General features: G+C 46.4%; 1 protein-coding gene across 2 annotated transcripts in view; it reads right to left on the bottom strand.

Annotated features, from left to right (window-relative positions):
- Nucleotides 1-7,481: 7,481 nt before the first annotated feature.
- The window catches only part of FGFR3 (fibroblast growth factor receptor 3), a 55,237-nt gene continuing 48,009 nt past the window's right edge, over nucleotides 7,482-14,709 (bottom strand). For both annotated transcript variants that reach the window (XM_081999350.1, XM_081999351.1), the window contains 7 exons: nucleotides 14,133-14,243; nucleotides 13,784-13,974; nucleotides 12,356-12,478; nucleotides 10,603-10,673; nucleotides 9,025-9,162; nucleotides 8,448-8,553; nucleotides 7,482-8,364 (listed from right to left, as the gene is read on the bottom strand). In XM_081999350.1, coding sequence (XP_081855476.1) covers nucleotides 8,200-8,364; nucleotides 8,448-8,553; nucleotides 9,025-9,162; nucleotides 10,603-10,673; nucleotides 12,356-12,478; nucleotides 13,784-13,974; nucleotides 14,133-14,243 — 905 coding nt within the window. In that variant the 3' untranslated portion in view covers nucleotides 7,482-8,199. The remainder of the gene's footprint in view (nucleotides 8,365-8,447; nucleotides 8,554-9,024; nucleotides 9,163-10,602; nucleotides 10,674-12,355; nucleotides 12,479-13,783; nucleotides 13,975-14,132; nucleotides 14,244-14,709) is intronic.

The following is a 14,709-nucleotide window of genomic DNA, read 5'->3' on the forward strand; positions in this document are numbered from 1 at the left end:
TGATGAGGGTTATTCTGAGTGGAATGGCTTTTTTGAAGAGGGAGACTCTGCAGGGTCTCATTAAGATGGTCTAATTCTGGATTTTCCTGGTGTTCGTCAACAGTTTGACCATAAATGCCTTTGGGAGGTATTTGCAGAAGTTTTTCATGTGCAAGCCATAAACCTCCAACAGAAGCATTAGGTAGGAATGTATATACTGATGAGGGTGTTTCCAGAAATGCATTTTACAATGTCCAGATCAATCAGTGCTAAAATTTTCTCCTCCACCTCTTGTGTAGGTTAGAGTTGGCTGCATGGTTTCTGTCCAAGGAAGAATAATCACCAGAAATTTGAATTACTTGTATAACAAGAGCTCTGAGATGACGTTCAGACTGCCATGACTCCAAAATTCTCATGTGCAGGCTGTAAATGAGTACCCCTTTCTGACAGCAGAACATTCCCAGCATGTGAACTCATAAGTACCTGGAAAGGTATTGCATCTTTCTTAGGAAACTATCTGGCAGATTGGTCCTTTCCCTCCTTTTATGAAGGTGACTCAGCTTTTGCCATCTATGTGCCCGTCTCTGCTCTTCTCCTTTGGTTTCCATACTGCCCTGACCAGCCAAACATCTCGGTGCTTTTCTGCTGACGCGTTCAGCAGTGCCTATTCAGCGGTCGCCTAAGGGCTCAAGGTCCATGGTGACGTAGTTAACCTTCTGCTGTAGTTCCCTTGTCTGGGCCAGGTGGTGTGCAGTGGAGGCCAGCCTGCTGTCTGGTAAGACAAGACAAACTCCTCACTGACATAAATGAGAGAAGACATCCCTAGGAAACTGTATTAGGCAAAAACTAGGAGACCTCTGAAGCCACTGGCCAAAGCGAATCAATTAGACATATTCAAGAGCTGATCCTGTCCAGCTGCTCAGCCCTCATGGTGGTACACAGTGAAGGTGTGGTGGGCATCATCCATGTAATGTCAGCACTTGAGTGCGTGTTCTTCCCATGTGTATGTGTCACTCCAGGACAGAAAGATGATTGTTTTAGGACCCTGTAATGGCGGTGTGCAATGAGCCCCTACCAGTGCTCATTGAGTTTGCTCCTCCAGAATGGCCTTCAAGCAGGTGATGACCTGTGAGTCTGCCACCTTCTGCAGGACAGAAATTCCTGAGAGAGCTCAATGCTGCAGACAGGCACATGAGGATGAAAGCAGATCTCTCTCTCCTGCAATAACAAGAGATTATCTGTCAGTACTACTTAAAGCAGGTTTAATTACAGGATCTACTTGAAAGCAACTTCTGCAAAGTCTAGCTGATTTTTACTATGGGAGAAAATTGTATTTGTCTGCCTCCTCCATATTACTGGTGTGGAAGTGGAAAAATAGACATTGACTGTCTGGAACAAATAAATGGGGTTTCTGCCTTGCTGAGCAGAGTAGATAAGTATCTGATGGAAGGTCAGCACAAAGAATCATTTTGTGAACAAGTTATTTTCTATATTGGGAAAAAAGATACCCGTAGTGCTACCCAGGAGAGACATGACATGATTTCTCTTGGGTTGGGTTCAGGCTTTTTTGGTAGGACCAGAGCTATCTCATAGAGCAAACACGCTGGCTTCTGGGAAAGTGGCAAGCTGCTGGCTGGATCCAGGTTGTCCAGGCAGACGTTTCGGATGTGCACGAGCATGTCAGGAGCGCACAACAGCAGCCCTCCACGGAGCTTCATGCTATGTCTGTGCAGGCTGTGATCGTTTTGCATTTGCAAAGTTGCTCTCCAAAGCGGATAGTTCCTTGAGGCAGCTTTAGTGAGGGTAGGAATTTGTTTGTGTTTTTTGCCCAGTTCTACCAGTCTGGCAGAGTCTTCAGGGGATGTGCTACGTTTTCTATTGCCTTTCTCAACCTTGATTTTCTGCCATCAGTACTTCAAGTTTTGCTCTCCTATCAAAAGGTCTTGTCAGTATGAGTCAAAAGGTAACAAGTTTCACCACCCCTGCTTTCAACCTGCTCTTTAATACAGTCTCTAACATCTGGAAGTCTCTGATTACCCTGTCATCCACGTTGACTTTGGCTCAGGTGGACTGAACGCAAATGCAGTGCCTACCTTTGATGTAAGGCAGTGGTACCACTTTCCACCCCCGTCTCAGTCTAGCATGCCCCGGGAGCATGCAGTGGGTGGTGAGGCAGCCCCAGAGGCGAGAGTGCCTGGCATTTAGCTAAACGCCAGTAATAACAGCTATACAGGGTGTGTTATCACTGGAGAGGCCGTGTGCTGATTATCCATGGTGCTATCTTGTTCTGCCCAGCATCAGTTTTAGTTTGTGTGACCTGATTTTCCAGCCAAATGCATAGGGAGTGCATCCCAGTGCCATGGAGGTGTGGAGGTACCTAACTCTGCTGGTGCCACACTTCCCCTTGCTTTTCACTGTTTTGAGTTTGGTGCCCAATGCCTACTGTGTTGCATCTTCCAACCAAGTGGAAGATGCAACTGACTCTGCCCCTTCTCCTTGGTCTCCCCTCCCAGCTGGGGTCCTTCTTCCTTGATGGCAAAGCCACTTTTGTCCGCACTGCTGAGAAATCTGCAGTAAGCCATAGTCGGTGGGTGATGGCATGCAGACTTTGGCCTTCAGCAAAATCATTCTTGGGCCAATCCCACTTGCATATTCTTCTCCTTGCATACTTTCCTTTCCCATCCCCTGCTCTGGCATGCTGCCAGACAGCCCCCAGAGGGCCTGGGAGAGGTGCAATGGCTATGGTCTGGTCTTTGGTGGGCACCAGCCAGGGGAGCTGATCACACGGTGGTGCATGTGGGCACAAATGTCCCTGCAGGCTCAGAGCCGGTTGTATCACCGCATGGTAGGACACTCATTTCTTTCCTAGTTTTAGGTAATAATCTTGTTGGGGCAGGGCACAACACTTCTTCTTCTGCTTGACATATTGCCCACACCTGAGATGCTGTTTGTGAAAAATGACATGATGGTGATGAAAGGCATGAGAAAGTGAAACCATGCTTAGAGCTAGCATGGCTGAGAAAGTGGAAGAAGGAGAGGGTACAGGTAACAGTGACAAATCCCTTCCCCGTCTTTTGGTGAGCCTATGGTCCTGGGCCATGAAGCTCTAGAAAGCCAACTTCATGTCCTGGCATCTCCTCTGGCTATTCCCTCATGTCTTCCCATTGCTAGTAACTCTGCGGTGTTGAGCAAATCCATCACTCACATTTTATATTCCTTTTTCATACCAACACAACCTATGTTTCCATATTCCCTTTCTGCAGGTTATGTAGCCTCTTGGGGGGGATGAACTGGCTCAGAGGAGTCCACCACCAGGAGACACATCCTTCAAGAGTTTTAAATGGCGCTGGCCACTGGGAAACTTTGCTGTTTTAGTTCTAGTTGCCATCTCTTACTGACACCTGCAGGGCTTCAGACTTCTCTTCCTTTTGCCAAATCCTCCCTGTCTCACCGTGGAGCCCTGACCAATGGGAAAACATTAAAAAACATAAATCACTATTTTAGTAATTTGTTTGAACGTTGCTATGAAACAGGTCACAGGGGCCAGTGCAAGGCCCTGTTTGTGTAGTCACCCACAGAGGAAAAAAGACATCTGTTCTGCTTTGAAAAATACCTCTTTCATGTGGAAAGGGCATACGGTTTGGGTGCAAGGCAGCGGCCACCGAAGGGGAGGATGAGCCGTGGTGGGACGTTCACTCAGTGATGCAGCCCAGCTCTGCAGCTTCGCAAACGTTCCTTGAGATTGTTTTGCACGTTGCCCGATGCCCATCACATGCTGCAGCCAAATGTTCATCCTCGGCTAAGGACTGGCTGCATTGTAGGGCAACTAAAGTGAAATACTACTGCCTCCTCCCTAACCCACAAGCAAACACTGCCGCGGGTGAAGGTCAGCAGAGGAAGAATGACATCACGAAACCCAAGAGGGAAAGCAAACATCACGCCAGCTCCATGCATGGGTCACCCCTGTGCTGGGACAGAGTCTTGCCTCTTTGAGACTTTGACTTCTGTGCTCTCTATGTGCTTGGAGGACTTTTGGGGGGCAGCTATAAAGCTGCTACACACTGCAGCTAACTGCGGAACGACCCATCCCACTCCTGCTTTTGAAGTCCGGGCGGCAAATGGTGCACGACATCCTCGCCACCCTGCTATGATGAAGCCATCTGCATGTGAGCCAGCAGAAGGATACTTAGCTGTGCTCCGACTGCAGCCCTGGACGGCCAGGGATCATCTTGCTGGGGCAGGGCTCGGGGCTGGCCGTCAGTGTGTCCTTAAAGCATGGAAATGACCCATTTCAGGTAGCAAGACTTCTCCCCCAATGCCATGCATCTTAGTAGTGCTAAAAGAATGTTTTTTCTCCTTACCATGGCAAGGAAATGACCTAAAACCCAAGTAATTTTATTTATTTTTAAAAATCTATTAGGATGGAACAGTGGTGGTGCCAGGCCCTGTGCCGCAGATGTAACCTGCTCCGATGCACGCAATCCCATGCCCAGCTACCTAAAACTACAAATGCCTGCTACTGTAGGCAGGCTGTATGGAGGTAGATAAACTTGCACGCAAAAATCGCGGTGTCCAAGATGCAGTTCAACGGGATCACTTGTGGGAACCCGGTAATATTATATGGAAGTGCTGGCAGGACTGGCTCAACGTTTCCCAGGCTGCAACACCTCCCCGCGTCCCGTCTGCTACCGGCTCAGCAAGGATTTACTGAGCAACCTTGCTCACCCTGCGCAAGCCAAAGCCAAACTTGGGCTCCCCTTGCCCCCTGGGAGCCGGGCGGGATGAGGTCCCTTGTGCCCATCCCACCAGGCACTGGGTGCCCACTCTGATGCACCCAACTTGCCCCTTTCCTAGCGGTGGGCTCCTCTCGTGGACCTTGCACCTCCACCAGCATCTGCTGGGCCAAATGCAACGTTCTGAGCACCACCCGACCGTGGTGCGAGGCATCCCGGTCTGGATGAAATCCCCAGGAGGTTTCTTGAGCCGTTCCTGCCCTTGCGCTACTGCTATGTGCTTAATCCTGTCCGAGAACGGGGGTTAAATCCTCTATACCCGCACGCACCCATCGGCTTGCGCGGCTGTAAATGTACCCACTAACAATACTGCCCTTGATCCAAAACTGTTATAAATTTATTATGAATACGAAACCTGTGCTGGCCAGGACTCGCAAAGCAGCGCCGTAAAAAATAAACCCTCCTGGCGCTACAAATCCCAGCGCCTAGGAGGCTTGGTTTTGCAAAGGACCCTCACAACTGGGAATAAACCCCAAAATTTAAGAACTTGTTTATTTTTTTTTTGTAAAAGTAAGTTTGCCATGTTAACAAAAGCAGAATAGTTTTATTTAGTGTTCATCTCACACCTTCGACAGCTGCGGCTGTCAGGCACAGAAATACAGTATTAAAATAAACTGAACAGAGTTGCTCATTGAAAAAATCACGCTATGCAAACCTGTGGATTGTAACATCAACGGTATAAAATGTAACAAAATTGGAATTTTAAATTTTTTTAAGCTTTTAAAGATAATAGTCCAGGCTATAAAACTATATAAGCATTGAATAAGAAATGTTAAAGTCAACAAGTCTACAACAGATACATCTTGTAAAAACTCAATAAATTATATATATATTTATAATATCTAGTAACATTTGAAATCATGCACAGTTTTGTACATTTTCTTTTTTCAGTACAGGAAAACTCAACGCTTCGAGTACTTGGAATGTACACAATTAGCAGACATTTGTAAGAAAATACCAAAAAATTCTTTTTTTATTCCAACAAAACAAAAACCTATAGAAATCTACCTTCTCAAACTTCCATTGAAGTAACCTCAAACTATAAATTATTTATTTTAGGATAAGGATTTTGTGGCTCTAAGAAGAAAAAAAAAAACTTAATATGAGATGCTGTCATCCTGTTATTCTGAAACATTGATATGTAATATGCACCAGAGAAAAATGGAAAGAATTCAAGATGCAATTTGCCTTGCCTCTTCCCGGTAGTACAGAAAGTCTTCTGGACAAAAAAAAAATCCCACCCACAAAAAAACCCCAGCCCAAATCTCCCCCCTTGTCAGCTTGATCCATGCTAAAATTCCCCTACTTCGCTCCTGTGCTTTTAAGCAGCCGTCTGACACTGAGGAACAAAACAGCCCAGCATGTTAAACCCAGAAAATCAGCCACCAGTGGCATTTTCCAAAGTGCTGGATGCAAAAGAAATACGCAGTCATTGCATCTCTCCTGCAAGCAGCGTCACTCTTCTGGCTATTTTGCTCACATGGTATTTCTGAAGCCCAAAACACAACGGTACTGGCAAAGGGGAAAAAAAAATAAAATTGCCCCGCATCATCCAAAGTCAACATTTTGCTTTGCTGCATACTTGTTATTAAGACGACCACAAAGAATACCTTCATTTGAAAATAGAAAAATAAACACCCACGCCCCCTTAATGCACAGTGGTTAAACTGATGGAAGAATTCTTGGCCCTGTTTTTCTGAAATATGTAAAAATCATCTCTCTGCTGCTATTTGTTTGGTTTTAACCACTGGTGACCTATTGAAAAATAAACTTACCTTTGCTCACTGCAATCCAGGATAAACTAATATTTTTTTAATGAATACATATATATATATTTATAACATTAAATGTAATTTGTTAAAGGACTGTACACCTATACATTCTTTCAATATTTCCCATAAACACAAAAGAAAAACTTGATTAATATATTTTTTCTCCATTTTTAATAAGTTAAAAAAACCACCCTTAAGCTTGGTGAAATTTAAAGTTTACAGTAACGCTACGCTATTTAAACCAATGAACAGTTATGTTAATGTCTATAAATAACTTTACAAATATACATGTTAAGGTACAATTTTTAAAACAAAACTGTGAAGATATAAAACAAACAAACAAAATCTTTTCTTTCGCCCAGATCAGTATATCCTAGATTGCAATGCTCATATTTTGAGACTCTCTCTCAGTACTGCTTCATGTTGCATTAGTATTATACATTCTTTTTTTTTTAATATATTTATTTATATATATACAGGATATATTTATAGGTATATACACAGATTCTCTGGAATAAACCTTTTTGATATAAGTTAAAGGCTCTTGCCTACAGGTACCCGTAACTTCTTTCTCCGAGTCACTGCACATAGATGGAGCCAAACCGCTGGCATCGAGGGGTGGATGGAGGAGCTGCTCCCCTCCCACTCACCCTTGGCAAGCAAAACTAGGCAAACCCCGAAAAGCGAGAGTTTCTTCCCCAAAAAGGCTGCTCCCAAAGGTTGGGATGTGGCTTGAGACGCTGTGTGGGCCCCCAGGAGCCAGGTCCCCCGCTGCTCTCGGATGGCTGGTGCTCTCCTGCCCGGGGACCCCCACGGCCGCCGCTGGGTGGGGTCTGCTCCCGCCCCGGCGCGGCCCCGGCGCTCCCAGCCTAACGCAAGGGCCGGCAGCCGCTGAGCCCGGCCAAAGCGCCGCCGTTTCAGATGACTTGACTGTCTCTTTTTATATTTTTTTTTTTCCTTTCTCCATGATGATTTGCATTTTACTTTTTTTTTTTTCTTCCAAAAAGGATTCCTTCTATGTAGCTGGGTAATACGATCATGAAGCTATAAAAACGACGACAACAAAAATATAGATATTTTTATAAATATATGAATCCCTGCAGGCAACGTGGCTTTTCAGCTCCACCAAAAAGGTTCATGTACAGATTGCATAAGCAAAGAATTTCTACATTCTTTACACTCTTTTTTTGTTTGTGGTTTTTTTTTTTTTTAAAAAGGAAGATTTTTTTTTCTCTTCGTATTGCAGGCACAGAACGGTTACTCTGGCACTCGAAACACAAGCATGGAGGCTCAGAGGTCAGCACCCCCCAGGTTCAACATTCTGCTTAGTAAAAAAAAAACCCACACAAAAATAAAAAAGAAATAAAAAAAAATCATATATGATAGATCATCTTGGCAAGAGATTAGTTCCTTCAGGCCAAACAGTGCTTCTTGACTTTTTATACAGCAAACAGGAAAAAAAAAAAGAAAGAAAAAAAAAAGTTAATTTTTTTCTTTTTACCCTGAACAGCTCAACACCACCAATCTCCGGGCACCACCACGCCGCTCCACTGGAAGATCCTTCACTACGGTTTCATCCTTGGCGCCCCACCCTTGCGCCCCTGTGGGCACACTGCCCGCCTGTCCATCCGTCCGTCTGTCTGCCCCGGGTGTCCTCACGTCCGGATGACTCCGTTGCAGGGGGGGTGCTTGGGCAGGCAGGGCTCGTCGGGCAGCAGGTCATGTGCAAAGACCGAGTCGTCCCCCGAGGAGCAGGTGCTATGGGTGTCCTGGCCAGCCGGCGAGTACTGCTCAAAGGGCACCGAGAGGTCCAGGTACTCCTGCCAGGGCAACAGACCCATCAATGCGGGGTGCCACCGAGTGACTGAGGGACCCCTCCCCGCACCCACCCCACCACACTCACGTCGGTGGACGTCACCGTGAGGACCCTGTCCAGGTCTTCCACCAGCTGCTTGAAGGTAGGACGCTGCGAGGGGACGGCGTGCCAGCACTCCCGCATGATCATGTACCTGCATGAGGGGAGAGGGGACCGTCACCCATGGTGGGGCTAAGCAGCACCCACCTGCCTGCCCACCCACCCCCAAATTGCCTGAGAGGACAGCTATGGCCAATGCAACCTCAGCCATGGTGGCCTCGCTGCGTAGCCAGCTTGGGGGAGGAGGGTTTTGTGGTACCACGCTCCTTGTTACTATCACCTCATGCATGTCCATGCTCTTGAAGCAGGAGGAGGAACAGTCCTAAAAATGACACAGTAGAGCTTCATCCCCAACCGCCACCCACCAAACAAGGGCAGGCACGTTATGCTGCCCGGCAGTCATGGGCTGAGCCAGAACACAGCAGGATGGGTGAACCCACCTGCTGCCAGCCCCACAGTCGCACGGCAGGGATGTCCCACCAGCCTGAACCATGGCCCAAAGTGGCATTTGGCCACGGAGGGAAGGGGGCTGAGGAGGGGAGATCACACCTCACCACACACTCACAGGTCATGGGTGCAGTTTGCGGGTTTGTCCATCCGATGGCCTTCCTTCAAGAGTTTGAAGAGTTCCTCAACGGGAATTCCCGGGTACGGAGACCCTCCCAAAGTGAAGATCTCCCATAGTAGCACTCCAAAAGACCAGCTGGAAACCAAAGAAAGATCTTTAAAATTCAATGAGGTTTTTTTCCACCCCCCCCCGCCCCCATATTCCCTCCCCCTGATAGGCTTTATTTCTGTGCAGCGATGCATAGCTAACAAAGTCATCAATAGCATGACTAATTGCCTAGGCCATTTTTACTAGTTACTTGGAGATCTCTGCTGATCCAACTCAATAGCAAAGAAATCCCAGGCACCAAGTCTGAAATTGAAATGAGCATTTAATCAGATAGGTGACAGCCCATCTATTACCCCCAGCTCTTTGTTAGGTCTTCCACCAGCTCCACTGAATGGAACAAATCAAATTATTCATGCACAGCTTCACTGAATTGCAGGCTTGGAACCACAGGCCACTAATTGTGCAAGCTGATACCAAAACTTGCTTGTTACAACACTCATTTCACTGGCCAAGCTGGGAGAAAAATACCCCAACAAAAATCAGTGGAGCACTAATGTCACACACTCCAGTCCCACAGCTGTGCTCTGGTTAAAAGTCCTCTTTTTCAAAAATATCTTTTGCCTTCTTCGTTTTCTTTTTTACAAACAGGGATTATCTGTCTCTGTTCCCCTTTCACGCACGCTTGCTCTCCCATCCTCCAGCTTTGATTTATCTGTCATGCCTGCTGCAGCATTACCTAAGCATGGAAACTATGATTTAAGATCAATAAAAGCCAAAATATGTGAAAAATACAGAAATAGAAAGACTCATTTGTCCAATTGCAAGTGCTGAGCCTGGAGGAGCAGGCAGGCAGGCTGCTGAATTACTGTATAAATGCCATTATCCAACAAATATTGAAATAAGAAAGCCAGTGTGCATGCTGAGGTACTTTAGCCCTTGCAAAGTTCAGACGTGATACAGATTTACATGTTAAGGCGAGCTCTGCTGTTTGCTTACCGTGCAGAGGCACCAAAACGGACAAGACAGGATTTAGGAATAATAAAGGCAAATAAACGAAGCAGCAAAATTAATCCAAGAACATGTTTGTGGAATATTCTCTGATCAACTCTACTAACATTGGACAGAATATGTCAAGCTCATCCCACATACTCAACTGAGGCATAACTGTCTGGGGCAAAGCACGGAAGAAGCCAAGGGTAATTTTTTTTTGCTTCCTTTTTTTTTTTTTTTTTTGACTTCAGGATGAATCCTCTCATCCATAAACTGGACAAGAAATACCTGCCTGCCTTCCAATAATTTTGCAGCAACTCACTAGAGATCCTCAGATGAAAGCAACTAGATAACAGTTTAAATAAAACCATGTGTGCAAAGCTGCAACTTGGAATAGATTCATCTGCTTTTGCATCCCCAGGCACCGCAGCAGCGAACGAGCCCTGCTCGTGCTTAGCACTACATTTGCCTCTAAGATACTATAGGTGCTGACATCCCCATCATTTAAGTTTTTTTAAAAAGTGCGGGTATGCTTACACATCGCTCTGGTGAGTATAGACCCGGTCAAACAAGGCTTCTGGAGCCATCCATTTCACAGGCAGCCGACCCTGTAATTAGGAAGACAATGGGAACATCACATCAGCATATTCCCCCAGCCACAACGGCACCATCTGAATCTTCTTTTCTAATCCAGTATGAAACATTTTCATTAACAACCACATCTGCCTTCCCGGTCACTGGGCAAAGCAGTAGTGCCCACATATAAACAGATTAGAGCATTTGATCCCTGGATCTTCGCTGACCATCTTTGCAGTAAATGCGCTCCACAGAGGACTGTATTTCACTGCCAAGGCAGGTTTAACATATCAGAGCATCTAAATCCTTGCATGGGAACAGCATCCATTGCTCCTAAATGCAACTAGTTCTGCAGCAGAGCATAGGACAAGACTTTCCATCCAATCTCTTTGGTTGGAAGAAGCAGTTTGACTCAAAGTCCAAACCCTGCTTAGGCTGAACTGGAAGGGAAACTTCGAAGAGTGAAGGGAATGCCCAGATCCTCTATGAATTAAATCCTGATCCCGCGCTGGAGGCTAAAGGGGGAGGCCTGATCTCAGGTTTCCAGGGGAACATCCTACATCAGGGTCATAAACAGGGGCTGTCACATATGAGAAATATGAGATTGGAGAGACTAGATTAATCGTAATTCTTTTGGGCCTTCCTTGGCCCCTGGAGGGAGTGAGAAAGGACTGTTTTGTGTTTGAGGCAAAAATTGGCTATGGGAGGGCTTTGTCCTCTCCTGACCCACTGTCTCTCTGGGGGAGACAATTAGAGACGGGACATAGGCAGGATGCACAAATGGGATTACGCTCTCAGCTGTCCAACACAGTTCAAGCAGGGGAAATCCATCTCATTTGGTATTAAATTCCCAAGAATTTTTATTCATTTATATATAAGAAATACTGGCAATTAAGAGAGATTTCTGATATGATATTGGAAATTATCAGTATGGCATGGTGGGCTTTGTGCCTGGATATTTAGACCCCTTGCAGTTGCAAGGCCCTCAGGTTCTGCAATACCCTTGACCTCTTCCACTGCCATCTCCACACTGTGTTGTAATTGTGGTTTTTGCTCTTTTGCTACAGAGCACTGGAACATGCTTTGTCCTTTGCAGCGTGACAGTGATGGGGAGAGATGTCTCATGGACTGCTCAGAGCTCAGCATCTGCTGCAGGTCTTTCAATCATGACACAGATTGTCTTTAGCCCTTCATTCCTGAATTCATCTCTACAGAAAATACAAACGGCTCCAGGACTCAGCCCTTGGCTGGGACCATCTTCTCACCCTTGGCAGTGGAGTCAAGGAGCTCAGTTGTAAAGAAAAGAAAAAAATGCATGAAAGCCATGCATGAAAGCTCTAGACAAACAAAAAATAACATTCCTCTGTCAAGGGCTCTGGTGGGACACAAGTTGGCTCCTTGGGACCTTTATGAACAGCAGTGGAGCACAGTGGAAAGGGCTCCATTCCCCTTTGGTCAAAACCTTGGTTTCTCTTAGTCTAGGGCATTCTTGGCAGAGCTGAGACACTGCTTGCACCACCAGTATCTGCCAGGTAGAAAATGGATGGTGGGTGGACTCCTGGGTATAGCCTCTCACTAGGTGAGGCCATTGACAGATTTCTTCCTCCTAAGCCCCTCTAGAAAGGGAGATGTGGGACAAGGGCAACTTGCTGCAGGGATGGCCGCATTCCCTGCCAGAAGGAGAACTGCACGTGCTTGGCAGCTCTGTACTTACATTGGTGGTTTTCTTGTAATAGTCAATGTTGTGAACGTCTCTAGCGAGGCCAAAATCAGCTATTTTCATCACATTGTCTTCAGTGACTAACACGTTCCTGGCTGCCAAGTCGCGATGAATGCACTGTGAAAGGTGAGCAAGTCAATAAATAAGGGCTTGTTAGCTGCTCGCGCCTGGAACCAACAGCACCGTGTGGTTTATGAGCTGCTGTTTCATTGACTCCCAACCTCATAAAGCTTTGGGCACTGCTTAACTCCTCGCTTTCTGTGTCACTGCCCCATCATGCATGCTCGGTGGGAGCCACCTCTTAGCAACACCTAATTGCCAGCCCCAGCGCTGACACAGCCACGCGTCTTCTCTCTCCAAAAGGGATGCACAAATGAGAAAGCCAACCCTCCTCTTCTGTGGGTGCCTACGGGGATGTGAAGCTGCCTTTCCGACCTGCTTACTTCAGGAAGCGGAGTACACGTTGACGTTTGAAGCAAAGTAATCCTCAAATTAAGATGTTCAAAATACATCCAAAATACATCAGAGTTGTTAGCTGAGAAATAAGCTAAATTAGCCTACGCTGTGCAGAAACAGAGTTTAAAGCCACTATGAACCATCCACCCTGAACTGCAGTCACAGGACCAACACATCCGACACCTGAGGCTGGACTTGCTCTTGCCATAGTGCTCCCTGCCCGTAAGAAGAGGTCACATCAACTGGTGCACGGTTTCCTGAACCCAAAGCCTTATTCTCCACTTGCTGATGTCAGGGTAAATCAGGACTAACCTGAGGGTATGATGTAAGCAAATGCAGCAGCTGGCTCAGTGCCAGTAAAGGGAGAATCCTGGCACAGCCATGCATCGAGCCAAATCTACTGCCAGCTCCACTCCCACCGAGCTGGTGACGGCTGCAAACATGTATGTGAGCTACACCCAGGATCTTGCCTTCCTCGTGGGTGATCTGCATCTCAGAAGGGAGATGGGAGGGACAGGGGTGTGCACAGCTCCTGACTGTTGTCTAAAGTAACATCTCCCATGGTGGAAGCTCACAACTTGGTGTGATGCTCACCCTCACCACTGCTGCCCAAGCCTCAGGATCGCACATCTGAAAGCCAATTAACTCTATGAGTGGTAGAGGTTAAAACAGTGAGGAACAGAACCAAGGTCTGGGTTGCTTGTGCTTTTGTATGTGTTTTGGGGATGCTAACAGGCCTGCAGGTGACAGCGAGGGCTGTACAGCTGCTTGGTTTGTGGATGCAGATGGCACACGGGAACTTCTGCATAGGGCTGAAGCCTTCTGCAAAAAACCCATGACACTTCATACTGAAAAACCTGGTCTCTAAAGGGAGAAGTCTGCAACACTTCGCTTGAGTTGTCCTATGCACACCCTCACAGAGCATCGCATGCCTTTGAACACACAAGGTGAGGTTTCTCAACTCACTTTCTGAGACGCCAAGTACTCCATGCCACGGGCCACCTGGTAGGCGCAGGAAACCAGGTCTTTAAATGTCAGCTGCTCCTCGGGTAGCTTGCAGGTGTCGAAGGAATAGTCCATGCCAGGTGGGCGACGTGCCCTGAGGTATTCCCGCAAGTTCCCCTTCGACGCGTATTCCACCAACACATAGAGAGGTCCTTCAAGAAAGAGCACCATCAGTATCCAGTGGAGGAACAGCTGAACACCAAAACCTCATCTGGGACATTCTGAGCAGTCAGTGACTAATTACACAGAAGGGACAGTCAAATCTGAGCCTCCCACCACCCTGCGAGCACCGGGCTGCTTTGCTACATACCATCCTGCGTGCAAGCGCCGAGGAGGTTAATAATGTTTTTGTGCTTCCCGATCATCTTCATCATTTCCATCTCAGAGACCAGGTCTGAAAGGTCCTTGTCTGTGGCATCATCTGGAGAAAGCAAGAAAGGAAAGCAAAAAAAAGGTCAGGAAGAAAGGAAGTGTTTTGTGAAGTAGTTAATGCAACTGCTGCATAGCCATGTGGGGCTTTGATAGGGAAACAGTACCCAAAATAATGCAGTATTTGTATTTATTCTACATTGGGAAGAAGAATCAAAGTAAAAACAAAAACTACTACCACCAAAAAAATGAGAATACTTGCTCAAGAAGAAAACACAGATAAATGGAGAGTAATGTTCATATGGAAATCACGAAAACTTTTCATTTTTCGTTTCATCCTGATAAGTATTAAAGAAGTCTGCTTTGGGACCATTTTCCAAAAACAGCTTCAGAATGGACTGAAGGATATGTAAATTCAATTAATCTTTTTCTGATAAGAGATATTATTTTTTTAAAGATATCACCCCATGTAACCTCAAACCAGCACTGCTCACTGTTGGAACATCTGCCGTGCTTGC

Source organism: Phaethon aethereus (assembly GCF_964289735.1).
Source record: "Phaethon aethereus genome assembly, chromosome: 4".
NCBI classification, from domain to species: Eukaryota; Metazoa; Chordata; class Aves; order Phaethontiformes; family Phaethontidae; genus Phaethon; species Phaethon aethereus.